The sequence below is a fragment of the Desmodus rotundus genome, chromosome 2 (genome assembly GCF_022682495.2).
Source record: "Desmodus rotundus isolate HL8 chromosome 2, HLdesRot8A.1, whole genome shotgun sequence".
NCBI lineage: Eukaryota > Metazoa > Chordata > Mammalia > Chiroptera > Phyllostomidae > Desmodus > Desmodus rotundus.
The window spans coordinates 199,725,315-199,742,075 of record NC_071388.1 but is presented as its reverse complement, the minus strand read 5'-3'; the positions used below and the strand labels follow the sequence as shown (position 1 = coordinate 199,742,075).

Sequence of the window (16,761 nt, the reverse complement as noted above, 5' to 3'; positions counted from 1 at the left end):
AGAATTAGGCTGTTTGAACAGAGAACTTGAGGGGCTGCCCATTTGATCCTGGCGGTCAAATTCGCTTCTGTGATGTTGTAAAAGCCGTTCACCCTTTTTCATGCCTGAGAGATTAGGAGAATTAAAGATTACGGATGAAATGCCCCGAAGTTTTAGATGTTTATGATATTGTTTGAAATGATAGCACCTTTGGTGCAGCTTTTGCTTTTACCATAGTTTTTGGCGTTACTTTTTTTTCATCTTTAAGTCTGATCTATTGATGGGGTGTTTTTTTAACTTAACCTCTTGTAATCCTTGCTCATTTATCAGCGGTGTTGACTCAGAACCTATGCTTTATGGAAGAATTATTAGATAACTTTACACCTGGGGCATGTACGGGAATTGCACAGTTTATTTCTCGTGTTTAAATTTAGCGTTCGCGGAGAGATCTAGTGATAACGTGAGAACCGCGTCTTGATTGCAGAGTTGCGTGTGAATGCAGTGCTGTGAGTATACATCAGCTCCCTTCTCCTTCCACATCTGCAGATGCCCCTCAGCGTGGCGCCTCTAATCTATTACTAGACATGTAATGAAAACGTGACGTGATGCTATTTTAAGCCACAGGTGTTATTTTTTTATACATCTGTGCTTGCCTGCATGATCAATTATGTAAAACTCACTCAAAAAAAAGGTTTAAAAATAAGTTAGTAAGTTTTAAAATTGCATGGCTATACAGACAAAATAGAGTTTCCTGGTAACATAGCGCGCTCATTTTTGCTGTCTGCAAAAATAAGGAAAACACCTCTCACTTCAGGTTTATAGCGACGTCCTTCAATCAAGCCCTGGGGCGCAAGTGACTTTCCAGGGCAGAGGTCGGTTTTAACTTCTGTCCTAAACAGTGACAATTATCGCTCCTCCGATACACTGTGCATCCCTCTTATGTGACAACAAGCCTATTTTTGTGAGCATGTTGTATTTTCTTCTTTCCTGGGAGGCAGTAGAGGTGGACACAATGGATAACACGAACGGGGTTTACCACTTGTTCGTTGGGAGATCTGGGACAAGTCACTTAACCTTCCTGACACCTTGTTTCTTTATCTGCAAAATGAAAATAATTAAGACCTTATGTTTGTTGAGAACTGTAATCATTGAGCTTTAACTACAAAGTAGACACAAAAGCTGTAACCCCTCTACCCCCTGCAGCCTGTAAGTCTTTTGAAGATGGGGCTCTGTTGTGAATCCTCACTTCCTTAGCCTTCAGCACCATGGAAGGATGTAATGGATGTTCATGAAATGAATGGAAAAATAAGCCAGTGGAAGACTAGAAGTGTAATGCCCTCTGAGTGTTTTCAGGAAATGAGCTTTTGATTTTTTTTTCCATTTAATGAACGCTTCGATTTCTCTTTGGCTTCACTGAATCCAACAATTACCCTAAATTGTGCAAGGTCTATTTCCTGGGATTTTTGAACCCAGGCAGCATCTACCCTCAAACTCAGTGCTCAGGCCACGTGAGCCACGTGAGCCAAAACCTGGGTGTTCTACAGCTGAAAACGTCTCCCTCAGAGCTGGGGGGTCTTTGTGTCCTTGGTGTCTCAAGGATTCAAATCATTCGAATTCTAGGGTCTCAAAATCCTGACCCCTTTGACTTAGGTTACATGGCGAACCGATGCTCCCTGATCCTTAATATGCCCTCAGCCTCCCTTGGGCATTTGCTGAAATGCAAATTCTTGGGCATTGTGTGTGTTTGTGTGTTCACGTGTGCGTGAGTATATGCATATGGCGGCTACCAGACAGCCTTCAAAAGAGATTTTTAATCTTGATTTAATGAAATATCAATATGACGATCCCTCAGTTTCACAGGAGCGAACAGTACACGATGCCCACACATATTTGTGCTCCTCCAAGCACATTCACAAGCATGGGGAGAGTTTAGTGTCTGTTGACCGGGTCGCACAGGAGTATTAGCTGATTTAATGAGTTGCATCAGGAGGAAAAGCCCAAGAGAAAGGCTGTAGAAGGGGGAAGCGCCCTGCGTGGCTTTCCCACCACCATAAAAGAAGATGTTAGTTGCACGAAACCATCATTTTACAAATTCCTGGTGGTACCAGAATTTCGGAGAAGAATAAAATTTTGTCTGGAAAAATGAAAGTTTTCAACATTTAAAAGGCTTCATATTTGCATGTAACAAGATGATGACTAAATGCAGAAGCCAATTGTCAAAATAGCATGCTAACTTTGTGTCGACAACTGCAAACTGGCTATTGTATGTGACTTAGCTCACGTTCTCTGGGGCAACACTAGGATCAAACCTCTGCACCCAGCAACACATCGTTCACCCAGGAGTGAGCGACATGCTGTTTGCATCTTTGTACATGCATGTGGAGCACAGAGGGGATTCCTCTGTGGAAGGATGAGAAAAACGCAATGCTAATATTGGATGAGAAATAGTTGGTGTGTGATATAATTCTCAAGCGTCTGAAATTACCTTAAAATATTGCTGCTTTAAAATTTGTGTAAAGTTGTGAAGGACATCTAATACAAGCATAAATGACATATGAGGTGGTATATGACATTCATATATCAAAATGCACTACGAGGCTTTTCAGAGTAGAACTGTCCAAATATTAAAAATATTATGTCTATGTCCATAGTTGGGACGATGAATAATCTTAAAAATGATTGCGTGTAAGTATACATGTACATAAGTATACATTCTTGATTTGGCTTTTACTAATTTATGGTTATGAAGTGTTTGCCCTTGGAAAATAAAAAGGCGATAGAAAAATGGTGACACGTTTTTCCCAATAAAGAAGACACGACATATTTCTCAGCAATTAAACCTAATGACTACAGATATAATTTCAGCTGTTAATTGATTAAGCTAATTGTTTGTAATAAAGAAAGATAAAAAACCTCTGAGCAGGTTTCAGAATTAATTTATGTTTTCAAGTGAGCAAGGAGTTTATAAGCAGAATGTCTTAAAGAGACACTCCCTGAAGGAGCCGACAGTATCACATGACACAATTCAATTACAACACATGCACTGGTGTTTTCCTCCAAGCGTATTGTTACTCACTTCCATTAGCATTAATTGAATTTCAAGTTTAATTTTATTACAAAATATTGGGTTTTAATAGTGCATAGGAACTTGACCACAGAAAAATGAGGGAGAGACGCATCTCAGTAAACACTCGTTTTATCTACCGAAAGAGAAGGCCGTTGACAGGCAAGCAGAATATTCTAATCCTCAAGAAACAAACTTTAATACTAATCTCTGGAACAGCTACGGACCTTCCTGAGTTCTTACAACCTTGAAGAGAGCTGGGAAAAGCACATCAAACACATTTCCCCCCCACTAGAATGCATGGCCCGTAGGAACGTAACTTTGTTACAGAACGAGAAGCACACTAGCGGTCACAGCGATTCAGCTCGGAAGCCAACTTTGTTGTTTACTGGGTCTGGGCAAGTCGTTTCGCTTGTTGGACCTCACGTTAGAAACAACCAGGAGGCATAGACAGACTGTGAGACGCAGGGCTGCGTCAGGCTCACAGTTGTATTGTGTATAAAGCGCACACTGTTTAACATTTTGAACCAACGTGAAATGGATCACTAAAGTATACACCGAGACAGAGAGAGAGAAATGGAGGAGGGAGTAACAGGGGCAAGAGCACCTGGATCTGGGGTTTTCTTGAAAAAGCAGAGAAACCTGGGCCAACAGCAGTCCGGACCTGAGTTGCTTCGGCTTCTTTGAGTGGGCGTCTCTCTCCAGTTTAACCCGGCCCGCATTGTCATTCATTCTTCACCAAGGCAAAGTGCCGCTTGCCATTTTTCATTTCACCGGTAATGCAACTTTTCATATAGTAGAAAAGTATGCTCTGTACCGTGGATTCTATCAAAGTGAGAAAGTACTCACTTCCAATGCTTCCCAGGCAGCTGCCTCCCCATCACTGCACCTGCGAAATAAAGGTCTTTCCATTCTGGGATTCCGAGTCGAGCTATGTTTACCTTTCGTCCTAATTCAAACCCAGCACTCACCCCCCAGGAATCCAAATAATCCTTGAGGCTGATCATGAATCAAATGGGCTCCTATCATAACTGAATTTCCTCAAAAGAAGTTGGACATTTTTCTTCAGCCAAAATTTATCTCAATCTTCATGGGTCAGTGTGGAAAGGGAGGAAAAAATGAACACTTCGAAACACCCAAATCAACCTGTAATGACCCAAGTCGAGAGTTCAACACGTAGCCCCTCTCCTTGCTGCCCTGGTGTCCTCCATCCCTGCTTCTTCCCTCCCACCCCCCACTTGCTGCCAAAGAGGATGTCCCTCCAGCAGCAAAACACAAATGGCCCCAGGCTCATCTAACCGTTGAGGGGGAGCAGTTCCCACCTTCGATGTTTTGCGCGACAGAGAAGCCAAAGGCTTTTCTGTTCTGTTTGGATGGCGTAGGGTGCTGTTTTCCAATAACTCGTATCCTAGTCTTAAAAAGACTTCTGTGGAGGTACCCATATCTAATTATGGAAATGCCAGACAGAGAGATGGCATCTCTGCATCATTTTTAAATGAACATGTGGGTTCAGGACTACAAAACACACTCAGCTTGCCACAGTCGAAATAGTCCATTTGCAGTTTTCAGGGAACAGAACTACATTGGAGGGGCCTTGGGGAAGTTATGAACTGCCTCAGCTTTTCACTTTATAAAGTTAAAATACTAGTCTCTATAAAAGTATGATTATGTGGGTGCAATGAAACATATCATATACTTATGGTAAAGTTATGTAAATAAAAGACAGTATCTCTGTTATTTAAAGATTTATGTTGACTATAAAATTCCTTGAATTAAAAAGAAATGAAGCTCTTGTGAAAATTGAGCACTAGAACTCTAGAAAAAAGCAAATTATTGTGGGTGGAACAATGCAGGGAGCAATGGGGTAGTTGGCAGTGATATTAAGGCAGACTCTATGAATGAATTGCAAACCCTCCTTGATGGTGTGATAAAGCCCCCGAATCATCCTGGTTGGTGTGGCTCAGTGGGCTGAGTGACGACCTGCGAACCAAAAGGTCGCTGGTTCGATTCCCAGCAGGGCACATGCCTGGGTTGTAGGCCAGGTCCCTGCAAGAGGCAACCACACATTGACGTTTCTCTCCCTCTCTTTCTCCCACCCTTCCCCTCTCTCTAAAAGTAAATAAATAAAATCTTAAAAAAGTAAATTAGTGAGTTTTTTTTTTAAAGCCCCAGAATCAACTCCATACTCTCGCACTCTACAGGGTGGGGCTTTGAGAGAACTAGAGTGTTTTCACCGTTCTAAACTTTGTTCTCTGCCAAAAATATCTTTAGTTAATAAGGAAGAGACCTCTTTTGTCAAACTTCATGGAAACAGCTTCTAGAGGTCTCCGTTACCGTTCTGAGTGGGCACTGAGGAACCCAAACACGCAGTGCGTGTGGGGGCGTCTTACACCACACGGGAAAGAGCCGAAACGTCGCAGTATTTTCAATCCTGTGCTGACTGACTTACAGATTATCTCATCCTGTGTCTCCACCCATAATTACTAAGCACTGTTGTGCATATGTCTGTACTGCAGGTGAGGAGACAGAGGTTCCAGAGCCGGGTGGTGAAGAACAGGAAGTTCAAAGCCAAGGCTGATGATTCTGGGACCTACCATCTTTCTACACACCAAAGGATTCTCTCAAATTAGAAGAAAGAAAAAAGTCAGCAACAAAACAGCTTTGAAAACCAAATGAAAACCATTAGAAACTCCACTCCAAAAATTGAAATGTATTATCAGTGGTTTGCAATAATTAAATATTGTTTTAAGTTACATTATATGGTAACTAGAATTCCTATAATTCAATGTAATTATCAAATGTTGTAATGAATCTCGTAGACAAAATTGTAAAAAAGACCGCCAAGGCACTTTCTGTATCATATACTATAATTAGTGCAAAACATCTCACGTACTAGTTAGTTTTACTTTTTCTAAGACCAGATTTCAAAATATACAGTGTTTTTCATATTTTCTTTTCCACCTTTTTTCCTGCAATAAAGCACTTGCTTTTTTAAAGCATTCCTTAAAAATGAGAACATGCCTCCAAAAGCAATTTGTAATTATGTCCACACTTGCTGAGCTACATTTTTCCCTGAACATACTTGCCAAGTTTCTCATACAATATATTTAATATTTTCTCTTAGCTGGAAGAGAAATAAAATCATTTACTCATTGTCCTTGGAGGACTGAAAGATGATAACAAAACCAATGATGTTGTCAAATCCATTTTATCATAAATTACCATTATCCTATACTCTTTAGGCCTATAATTACAGCTCATCTTAATTACTGCCATTTTTCAGATAAGGCACCTGAATCAGAGAGGTTAAATAATGCGTCCATGGAACTCAGCAAGAGGATAATTGGGCCGGGATTGAACCCAGAGATTCTGCACATTAACCTCCAATCTCACCACAGTCGTGGGCAATGCACTTGGCAAATCACGTGTTCCTGCTGGGACTTCTCTGGGCCGCCCACGCTCAAATCTCACGCCTTATCATGCGATTCAAAACATTCTGAGAAGAACTAAATGGTCGTTCTTTTAATTCTTACTCACTTTAATTAAGTCCTACAAATTCAAGGGAAGGCTGACTCTTTCCCATGAAATTTTAGAAAAAGGTCCCCAAAAACTTGACCTCTGAAGATAGAAGCCATGAATTTGTTCTAAGTTTTGAGATGAGCAATTGGAACCATTTTATCATTAGTAAACATGTGTAATGAAAATCGGTAATGTGACCTACGAGTGTTGTGAAAAATTCCATCTTGTCAAATGTTTTGAAAAGCTAGTAATAATCATTTATTTTTCTATAGAAATTAAGAATCTCATCATTCTCCCTTTTTATCACCTAAGACTAGATAGAGTTCTGCCCCTCACTTTGCTCAAACATAATCTATTCTAAAATCAATATGCAATTAGAAATATAACCTCTAGATTACACCTCATGTTCAAGTTCTCTGAACCTGAACCCGTGTGACCCCGTGCCCTTGGCAAACGTTAGCAAATCTTCAAGACCCTCCTACTGGGGACAAATGTAACCTCTGGCTCTCTCTCCTTGCGCTGCTCCCGGGAGAACCTGCAAGGGGGTGAGCTTTGGGTTGTGGCGCGTCCCACGGTTACATGGACTGATGGCAGACTCAGAGGGCTTCCTGGTCGCAAACAGAGAAGGGAGAGAGGTCAACAGAGTGACCACAGGTCACGGGTCCTGGTCCGAGGCCGGTGCTTCTGGACTGCGGGTGGCTTTCCATGGCGCCCCTGCTCGTTCACTTGTCCGCCCCACGAGCCTCCAGGAATCACGATGCACTGACTCCTCGCTGCCCTGCGTGTGCTCAGCTGTTAGAGCCCCGCGGGACAGACGCCACTGTTCCTTGTCAGTCGTTCCCAAGGACCTAGCCTTCCCCAGTCCCCACCGAAGCTTTTAGATAAAGCAATAATGAACTCCCCGGAGAGGGACTCACAAGCACTCTATTTTTTATCTTAATTTGTCAAAGCATTTCATTGGCAAACCCCAGAAAACACAGCCGTCTTAAACAAAGGCGTGTCAAGATGCTCCTTAACCCTCAAAATCCATGCGCCCCCGTCTAACACACTTCCAAAGCCCTAAACTCTCGTCTGGTCGCACCCCCGAGAACGTCCGGGTGGGAGAACCGGAAGCGCTACGTCGACTTTTGCTTCTTCTCTGGACCCCGCGTCTCTTCGGGGCAGAGCGCTCGTTCCTGAAACTCGTGCTGGGCCCACTCACGAGCACGGAGCTTTGGACCGCAGCTCGCAGTCTTCTGCGCGCCACACCGCCCACGCGTGCGCCCGAGGTCAGTTCAGCTCCGCAGCAGGGCGCCTGCTTTGTCATATGTCCAAGGGCGAGGTCAACAGAGAACTCTAGGTGGTGGGTGCAGAGCTGGCTGAAGATCCCTTTTGCGTGTTTGCCGTCCCTGTCAGGGGACTGTAGGAGGAGGTCCCGCCGCTGGCGTCCCGAACTGTCCCCATGTCACCGCGTGTGGTTTCTCAAAGGAGACCGAGCTTTCTGACTGGTGGCTCGGAAGTACCAGTATTCTGTGATCCAAAGGGTTCCAGGACCGTGCGTCCAGAGAATGCACGTATCTCCTCCTACTGCCTGGGAAACAGTGTAGTTGCGATTGTTAGTCCTATAATCCAAGGGTCGTGTTTATTTTTCCTTAAAAAAATGGTTATGAAGAGCACGAATAAATTTTAGGGAAACTGATTTTAATCCAGATCACTGTCCTTCCGAAACGTACACAAAATTTTTTGAATTATTATTTGGTGTTCCAAAAATAATTGCCTAAAGCCTAAGGTAAGCCTTTTAGAGAAAATGAGGAAAGCATTTTCCGAGGAAGGGATAAACTAAGTCAATAGCGCCGCTTTGTGGCGATGGGAGGAAGTGCACCGTGATTAAGACCATTCATTGAGAAGGGTCTTAAAAAATCCCATTGTATCCCTACAGGCCTATAGACTCACGCAAGTCCCTGCTCTTGGCTTCAGGCAGAGCTACACTGGGGTCACACCCCCCCCCACAATTTGGAAACCTGCTGTGGCTTGAAAAGTCTCCGAAGCGAAGATATCATGACGTCTCCTGGTACCACCTGCTCTCAGGTGTAATAAAAATACTTCCCACACTGGCACGCACATGTGTCTCTCTAGCTACACCTGCGTCTTTGGCTGAGCTGAGAACCGGATGGTCTCACTCTGATTCCTCGGTGTCTGTGCAGATCGTTAAGGCAGCGGAGCGGGAGAAGGAACCGTGGCGAGATCGCAGGAGCGATCGGTCAGAGGAGCTCATCTTGAAGTCGGACCCGCAGATACCGGACCGGGCCCACGGTTCAGAGCAGACGGCGTGTTTTCACAGGGCGGAGTGTGCCCAGCAAAGATCCTCACTTGAAGCGTGTCGCAGCTCTCCCGGGCGAATTACTGCCCCCCGTGACCTCAGACGGTTTAGCACCCGCCCCACCTGTCTCCCAGGCGGTGTTCAAACTGGTCTGAGCAACAGATTCTTGAATCACAGTATCTATTAATTAAACCTTGGCACGACCTCAGACTGCAGAACAGAACTAAGATTTAAATTTTTATTTTTCGCTTTAAAATAATTATTAGCATAATTATTCCCTTTGTAATGTTGAAAGTTACTTTATATTTTCCTCACCTAACACTTTACATATTAATGAAGTTTTGATTTTTTGAAAATGTTATTCACTGTAGCACTTCCTAACAAATGTTTTTACAGTATGGAACAAACCGAAGTCTACCCAGTACCTCCTGGGGGCCAGTTTTCATAGGGCTGGTATGAGAGGACTGTGTTTCTGTATCATGCTTTATCTTCCCACTAAATACAGTGTTTTCACTAAATAAATAGTAGAAACAGCAATCACACTATTGTATTAATATTGTTACTTTGGGCAATTAAAAACGTAGGGTTCTACTGATGGCTTCAGATAGGGGTTGATTTGTAATCCAGTCAGCGTAAAAATTATCTTTGGCTCAAGGGTTTCCATCGGAGTGAGCTTTAAAGGACGAATTAACCATACTGGTATTTTATTTGTAGTAGATAAATTTGTGAAACGGAGAGACTTATTTGGGAGTTTTAACTATAAATCAGCACATGATAAGGAAGACCAGATTCACATTCCATCGTGACTCTTGATCTTTTCTCCGAAAAGGAAAGGACAGATTCCTGAAAAGCACCCATACCGTAAGTGCGAGTACGGTTTTACACTTTCAGGTAAATAATACATATTGTAAGCAAAAATCCAACCGCATTTTCTTACCTAACTATGTTCTTGCATAGTCTAAGTTTCTTTTCATCTAAAATCAGCAAACAAAAAAGAGGGGGCACACCAAAATAGCTTTTATTTTTCCAGGAGTAAGCATTGCCCAGCGTTAATTTGGTAACTGTCAAAAGATTTCTAGTCCTCTTCCCCCCTCTAGTGGTGAGGAACGGTATAAGCTTTTGTAGTAGAGGATCGCACCTGATGTATACAGGAAAGAACATACATCTAGCCAGGGTTCAAGTCCCGGATCCACCATTTCTGACTACGTGAACTTGAGGCTTCACTTGACCTTTGTTTTTCAGTTTTCTCATCAGGTATATAGTAATGATTATGATTTGCAAGATTATTGTGACTGGTCACAAGGGAAAATGTTAAGTCAAATCTATTTAGAAATTGATGAAACAAAATGGAGGATTTTTTCTTTTTTCTCTTCCTTGAAAAACTCCAAGAGGCACACTAAGTTTACTGAACTGCATTGACCGTGCGGTGGACAGACTGTAGCCTCCAGGGGCCCTCCCTCTGGGTACACAGAGTATTTAGGGGGCAGAAATGGCTTTTATCTAGTGATGAAACACCATGTGCCATCTGAGAAGACCTCCACACTGAGTTTTCTGGCTCAGAAGGTTTAATTCCAATCTAACCACAAAGGAACCATCAGGATAAATCAAAACTAAGGGTTAACCTGAAAAAAAAAACTGGACTCTGAAAATTTCAGTATCTTAAAAAAATCAACGAGGCTGAGAAATATTCATGATGAAAAGAGATTAAAACAAAAACAACAAACTAAAGGTGAGACGTAGCCTTAGATTGGACCCCAGATTGGGAAGAGATGGGCATCGGGCATTTGTGGAGATTTAAAAATGGGCTCTCAATGAGCCCATAGCAGTGAATCATTATAATTCGTATGCTTTTTGTGTGTGATTGTTTAGAACAATATCCTCGGTCTTAGGAGACACACCTTGAAACAGTTAGAGATGAAGTGTCACGATTAAAATATATTTGCATGTGCACATGCTGGGGTGTGTGTGTGTGTTTAAAAGTATGCTGGTATGCTAGCTTGCTGATTTTTTATCATTAAATTTTTTTTCAAAATAAAAAACAATGTGAAACAAACAAATGAAAGCTCTTAGACATTCTGTCAATTGAAGATTCCTCTGGGTTGCTTGCTTTTTTGTCCTGCTGATTGGCCAGGAAAGTGAGTTCATCTGTAGTAATACCCTCCCTTCAGCTGAGGCCGAGATGATATCAGGTAATTGGTGTTTGACTTATAAAGAAACAGCTCCTCAGAAAATTTCTGCCTAATACATTAGATGAATCACTTTCCCTGTTTGTAAAATGGGAGTAATAATAATCCTCATGTTTACAGTACCTAATTCTCCATGAAATTTACTGTTTGCTTTTCATCCAATTTTCCCCACCTCAGCATTTGTTACAATGACTGTGATGCTAAACTGTTTGTATTTCTGTCTAAATTGTGTGGTTCCAGACTCCCCACTCCTTCGAATCCTTCCTACCTTTGTAATAGACTTTCACCTTCTTTTATGAAAATATTGGTCAATTGTCACTTCCTCACCTGTGAAATCATGCTCGACCCCCTTCGATGGGAGGCATCAAGACTCACTGAGTTCATCTCCCTGGCTTCTGTGTACTCCCCTGTATTTCACTAGTTGCAAGAGTGTGTATATGTGTGCGGCTAAATACATATATGTTACTACGCTAAAATTCCTTGGAACTCGAGGAAGTTGCATCAAACACTGAGCATCTAGCAGAACCCCCAGTGATTAGCTGGTGGACAATGAGAGTTTGATGAGTGAATGTAAGAAAGCAACTTGCAAATTCTAAAGTGCTGATTACTTCACAGTTTCGATGATAGTCAGTGACACCTCTTCGTTATTAGTAATGACAGTTACACAATAGTTGTTAATATTTGGTTGGTGGTACAATAGACGGTGGACTAACTAGGGGCATGGGACGCAAAAGCTGGATATTTTGGAGTAAGGCAGGTGATTTTAGAGCATGGAGGCTTTGGAAAAAGAAGGATAAAGTAAAATGGCCAAAAATTAATTTTATTCACACTACGTTTTTGCCCAGACCCCAGATGGCTGTTTGCAGGACGGTGGCATATAAGGTTCTCAAATCGCTATTTGAAAGTTTGCACCATATCCGCCCTTGAATCTTGTTTCCTCAGGCGCTAGCCTCAACACCCAAAGCCCCTGGGAGCATCTGGGAGGCAGGGGAAAGATGATGGACAGGAAGAGGAGGAAAGAAAAGACATGTTGTGTTTTACTCCACACCGGGGTTTGAGTCGACCTCACTCCGGCTGGGACCTCCACAAACCATCCCTACTTTGACAGGAGGTAGGGAAAGACGCGATGCTGCCCTCTGCTGGCAGTCTTGGCAAATCTCCACACACAGTCCATTCATTACGCAGTTGTATAACAAGTTCCGTTCCGTGACTCATTATTTTGAGAAGACAGCAAAGCATCGAGGTAGGCTTTCTTTTAATACAATATACTGTAGTAGCAAATAGCTCTTTGTCACTGAGCGTTTTCACACCTTTTTTTAACTTTCACTTTGGCTTTGCATTTTAATTTGACTGCAGTAGTTTTAGAAATTCCGTGGGCGGAACACTAATTCTGTGTGCTGAATCAGCCAAGAGACAAGTTCTCCTGTGTTTAGGGAACCTGCTCAGCAAATCGGGGCAAAACAATAGGGGAAAAAGGAGAGAGAAAAGGAAAAAAGATAAATGGAGATTTCGGGTTCGATAACCTTATGCAGAGTTTTGTAATGATAAAATCTAAATGAAGTAGCATAAACATATAGACTGTGATATGTGATTTCTAACAAGAAATATAGACTTGGTTTTCTCCTCCGTTTCTTGCACAGAGCTCCTAAAAACCTGAGGAAATTTCCGGAACGAGAGCCATAAAGTCTTTTGTTATGCTAAGGAGGTGACTTTGGAAAGCGCCTGAGGCAGGGGGCTGTGGGTCCCTGCAGACAACGCTGTGGCCGGAGGGTTGGAACTCTCCGTCTAACCCACCCTGACCTCACCGAGAGTGAGTTCAGTCACCAGGCCACAGGGTAATCAATCAGGCCTATTTAAGGAAGCCTCCAAGCCAAAAGGACGGCGACCCAAGAGCATCCGCGTTGGTGACTGTGTGTCAGTCTAGGGAGAGCGGAAGCGTAGGAGCTTCCTGCCCCTTCCCCAAACCCTGCCCTCTGCATCTCTTCCATCTGGCTGCTCTTCAGTTAAGACCTGCTTTTACACTAAACCGTTGATGTAGGAAGTAAAATGTTTCTCTTTGAGTTCTGTAAGCTGCGCTAACAAATTAATTGAGCCCCAGGAGGGAGTCCTGGGAACCACTGATTCACAGCCATGGATCAGGCAGGGCACTTTCGGCTGGCGTCTGAGCGGGAGGGCCTTGTTGGCGGCCAAGCCCTGAACCTGTGGGCCCTGGTTCGACCTGCGGGCACAGGGTTAGAACTGAGTTCGATCCTCAGACACCCCAGCAGAAGTGCTTGGCGGTGTGGGGACACCCCACAGCCATCAACACCCGAACCGATGAGTGCCCTTTGTGGTTGGTGTCAGACTCTTGGCGTTGTTTACGTTTTACATTATTTTAAAAATAAATAACATTTTCTGTTGAACAATTTGGGGGAGAGGGCCTCACAGTCACTTCCATTAAGAACTGTAAAGGTCTTAATTTGCTCCAATCCTCATTCATGTTCTGCCCTAAATACACACCTAAATACGCATTGTTACAGTTTACGTTTCTAAAGTGGTCCCCATGATACACCATGTCTGCTCCTGTGAGTAAGGCTGCCTTGCTGAAAAAATCGTTTTTTAGGAATGAGTTTAATAGAGATTCCCTTTCAGCGTGACTTGCAGTCACCGTGTGACCTTTTGCAGTGGCACTTGTGTGCCACTTTTCTTCTGACCTTTGTGTCTCACCCCCCACCAGCTGGTAAAACTAGTTAGTTAACTAGCTGAGGTGGGCACACCTGGTGACCAAGTACAGCACCTCCCGTCAGGAGCCCAAGTGCGTTGGCAAATCATCATAGAAGCTTCGCCCTGAAATGCTTATCTCTTTCCACCTTTAGTATTAACTGAATTATTCATTCCTTGGGCACTAAGACAACTAGAAATCTCCTAGATAAAAGGAGACATCCCAGCCCTCAACGAGCCTGCAATCAAATGCAAACATTTGGAGTTTGCCCCTTTGGTGTCAAAAGAAATGCCGGTTGGCAGAGTGAAGAAGGGGTTCGGTTTCCAAATGCATGAGAGAAGTATGGATGAAAAAACAGCCATGTACCGAGCCTTACAGGCTTCAGGGGAGGCCTGCATGGGGGCCCCGCAAACTCAGAGACCCAAAGTAGCCACATAGGATGGTCTGAAATGAAAACTTCCCAACCAGAAGGGAGTCATGGGGGGTGGTCCTGTCCTAGGCCGGCACCTTCCTTGACAAAGGTCAAGCTGCCTTAACTGAGTCTATTGTCTTTTTGCATCTATGATAACATGCCTTTGGGATGTCAGCGTCATTTCCTTTTTCCCCCAGACCCTTTAGGGCACCGTCACTGCCCCAGAGCACAAACCACAAAACCTTTCCTTGTTACTCTTACCATCTTAATTGCTGACTGTTAACTATTCTACATCCACCAACGCAAAAGAAGTACTGTCTATTCATTTTACTTTGTATCCGATCCCAGAGATGTCCTCGCCTTGCTCTTTCCCTCTTCCCTGATCTAACTCCAGTGGACTTCGCATAACCCCCTTATGTCTTACTCTTTGATTCTCATGTATAAAATAAAGTGAAAAGCTGCCACTTTCTGGAGAATTTTCTGTTTCTTGAGATTTTGCTTCCCAGCAATTGTCGTCGGTGTGGCTCGAACAGCTCACAGAAATTCCCTACAGGGTTGGGCGTTTCTCACATCAGCAGAAGGAGGACACCTCAGAGCCTCCCCTTGGCAGTTTTCAACGAACGTCTGCAAATTAAAGACTCTGATAGTAAAGGAATTTACCTAACGTGACCTTCCCCCGACTGCTTTTCTGGATAACAGGACGGAGGGTAATGTGCTCCTTCAATATGAAAATAAGATTATTTACTATTATGTGCGTAAGTACAAAATACAATAAAGAAAGGGGCGATGCTTGGGAGGGTTGATCCCCGTCTTGACGGGTAAGTAATAATTTCCAGGACCCCAGGACTGGGGAGGGCTGTGCCGAGAAGACGTGTTGGAGAAGGCAAATCTCAGCGGCCTCACTGAGGCTTTGCAAAGTGAGAGAGGACCATGGAGGGTGTGAGGATGCGCATGAGGTGTCGTGGGTGGAAGCTACACTGAAAAGCCAGGACCAGATCACACAGGCCTGGCAATCCACATAAGGCCATTCGTCGTCCATCCTGTAGGCCGTGGGTAGATTTACCGAGCTTGGCACAGAGAAGTCAGCACCGATCCCCCTCGCGCTGGGATGGAGGATGTCCGAGGAGGGAGGTGGAGCCTATGGGCTGGAGTTTGGGGAAAGGGTGAGGGATGTGGAGCACGGCCGTCCTGCAAGTCACGTTTGGATCCGAGAGAAGCCATACCCTAGCGGCGCTGCGGTCGCTGCAGCTGCCCCTCTCCTGCTCCCCGTCCTCGGTTTGTGTTGTGCCCCCCAGGCTACCGGGACTCTTAGCGGTGATACACTGTGCCTCACCCCTCATTGCCCAAAAGAACGTTTTAAAAATGAGTCTGCGTGTTACATAAATAAACGACTGCGGAGCAGTATCTCAACATTCTATTTAAAATGTGCTCTCACGTCCTTTATCCTATTTCCCACGGGGGTGCAAGTCAACTTGGAAATTCCATGAGGCCTGGGGAAAGGGACCGTGGAGCTAAATGCTTCCAATGCAAGTCTTCTCCAAGGGGTCCTTGTTCATTATTTAGGTTTATACCCGACTGGTAACAGCACAGTTTGGGGGCCTTTCTAGGTTGTATCCTGAATAATAAGTGACTTTGGCTCTTTCGGCTTCTCCAGAAAAAGCCTCCATCCCTTTTGATACAAAAAGTTGACTGGGCTAGGTAACATTACTCTTGACACCTTTTGGTCCTTCAGATAACTTCCTTGTATTTGGAGACGTCAGTCATGAAATGCAGCATTCCAAGTACCATCCCAGTCAAAACAGCTGACAACCAGGGATTATTAACTCTTTCTAATGCAGCATTTACTTCCGAAAACAAAGGCTTTGGAGTGACACTATGATACTCTTCTCCCCTGTAGAATGTCTGCTCATGGGATTGCTGTGGACACCGAGAAGCCAGACAAATCTTGGCCAATACATTATCTGCCTTTTGTGTCTCATCGGTTAAATCTACCCCAGTAGCCTAAAAGCCAGACAGTATTAACATGGGCTTGGGTGTGAGGGGTTTATTTTCTTTTCAGAACAAGGAAATGTTACTGTAGGTAGTTGACTGGTGATAAATAAAAAGGGAAGCAAAGGGAAGTGGACGCTGAGTTTAATAACCTGGGGAGCCTGGGCCTGTTTGGTTCACCCGGAAGCTGCAGCCTCACACCCCAGGGGATCACAGCATTTCTCCGGCGAGGTGATGAACACTCGCGCTTTTCCTGCTCAGGCACCAAGTCGTTGGGAGGCACAGCAGGAGATGCTTGACCAAAGAGGGCTGTCGGTCTAGCCTGGGGATAAAGGGTTGGTTGGGAACTGGACCCATCAAACAACCCACGGAAACTTAGGAAGCTGGTCATTTTGAAAAAGCTCCTGAATATATCCCAGGGGAACAGAGAAGCGCGTTCTCACTCTGTCTCTCTCTCCCCCCACTGACTGTGTGCGTGGTCTCTCTCTCCCCCCACTGACTGTGTGCGTGTTCTCTCTCTCTTTCACCACCTGGTAACCTACTCAGCCCATTTGTTCGTGCACTTCCTCCCCTGGGAGCATGCGGCCACATGAGTCTAGCAGCTGCCAGGGC

At 44.1% G+C, this 16,761-nt stretch overlaps 1 protein-coding gene across 6 annotated transcripts in view; it reads right to left on the bottom strand.

The window, feature by feature from the left end:
- The window catches only part of NYAP2 (neuronal tyrosine-phosphorylated phosphoinositide-3-kinase adaptor 2), a 217,164-nt gene that overhangs the window by 10,906 nt on the left and 189,497 nt on the right, over positions 1 to 16,761 (bottom strand). The window contains exon 8 of one of the 6 annotated variants that reach the window (XM_045198415.2): positions 767 to 1,077. The exons of the other annotated variants lie outside the window; for them this stretch is intronic. Within the exon in view, the coding sequence (XP_045054350.2) occupies positions 1,045 to 1,077 (33 nt within the window). The 3' untranslated portion in view covers positions 767 to 1,044. Of the gene's footprint in view, positions 1 to 766; positions 1,078 to 16,761 lie in introns of those variants that run through there. 6 annotated transcript variants of the gene reach the window in all.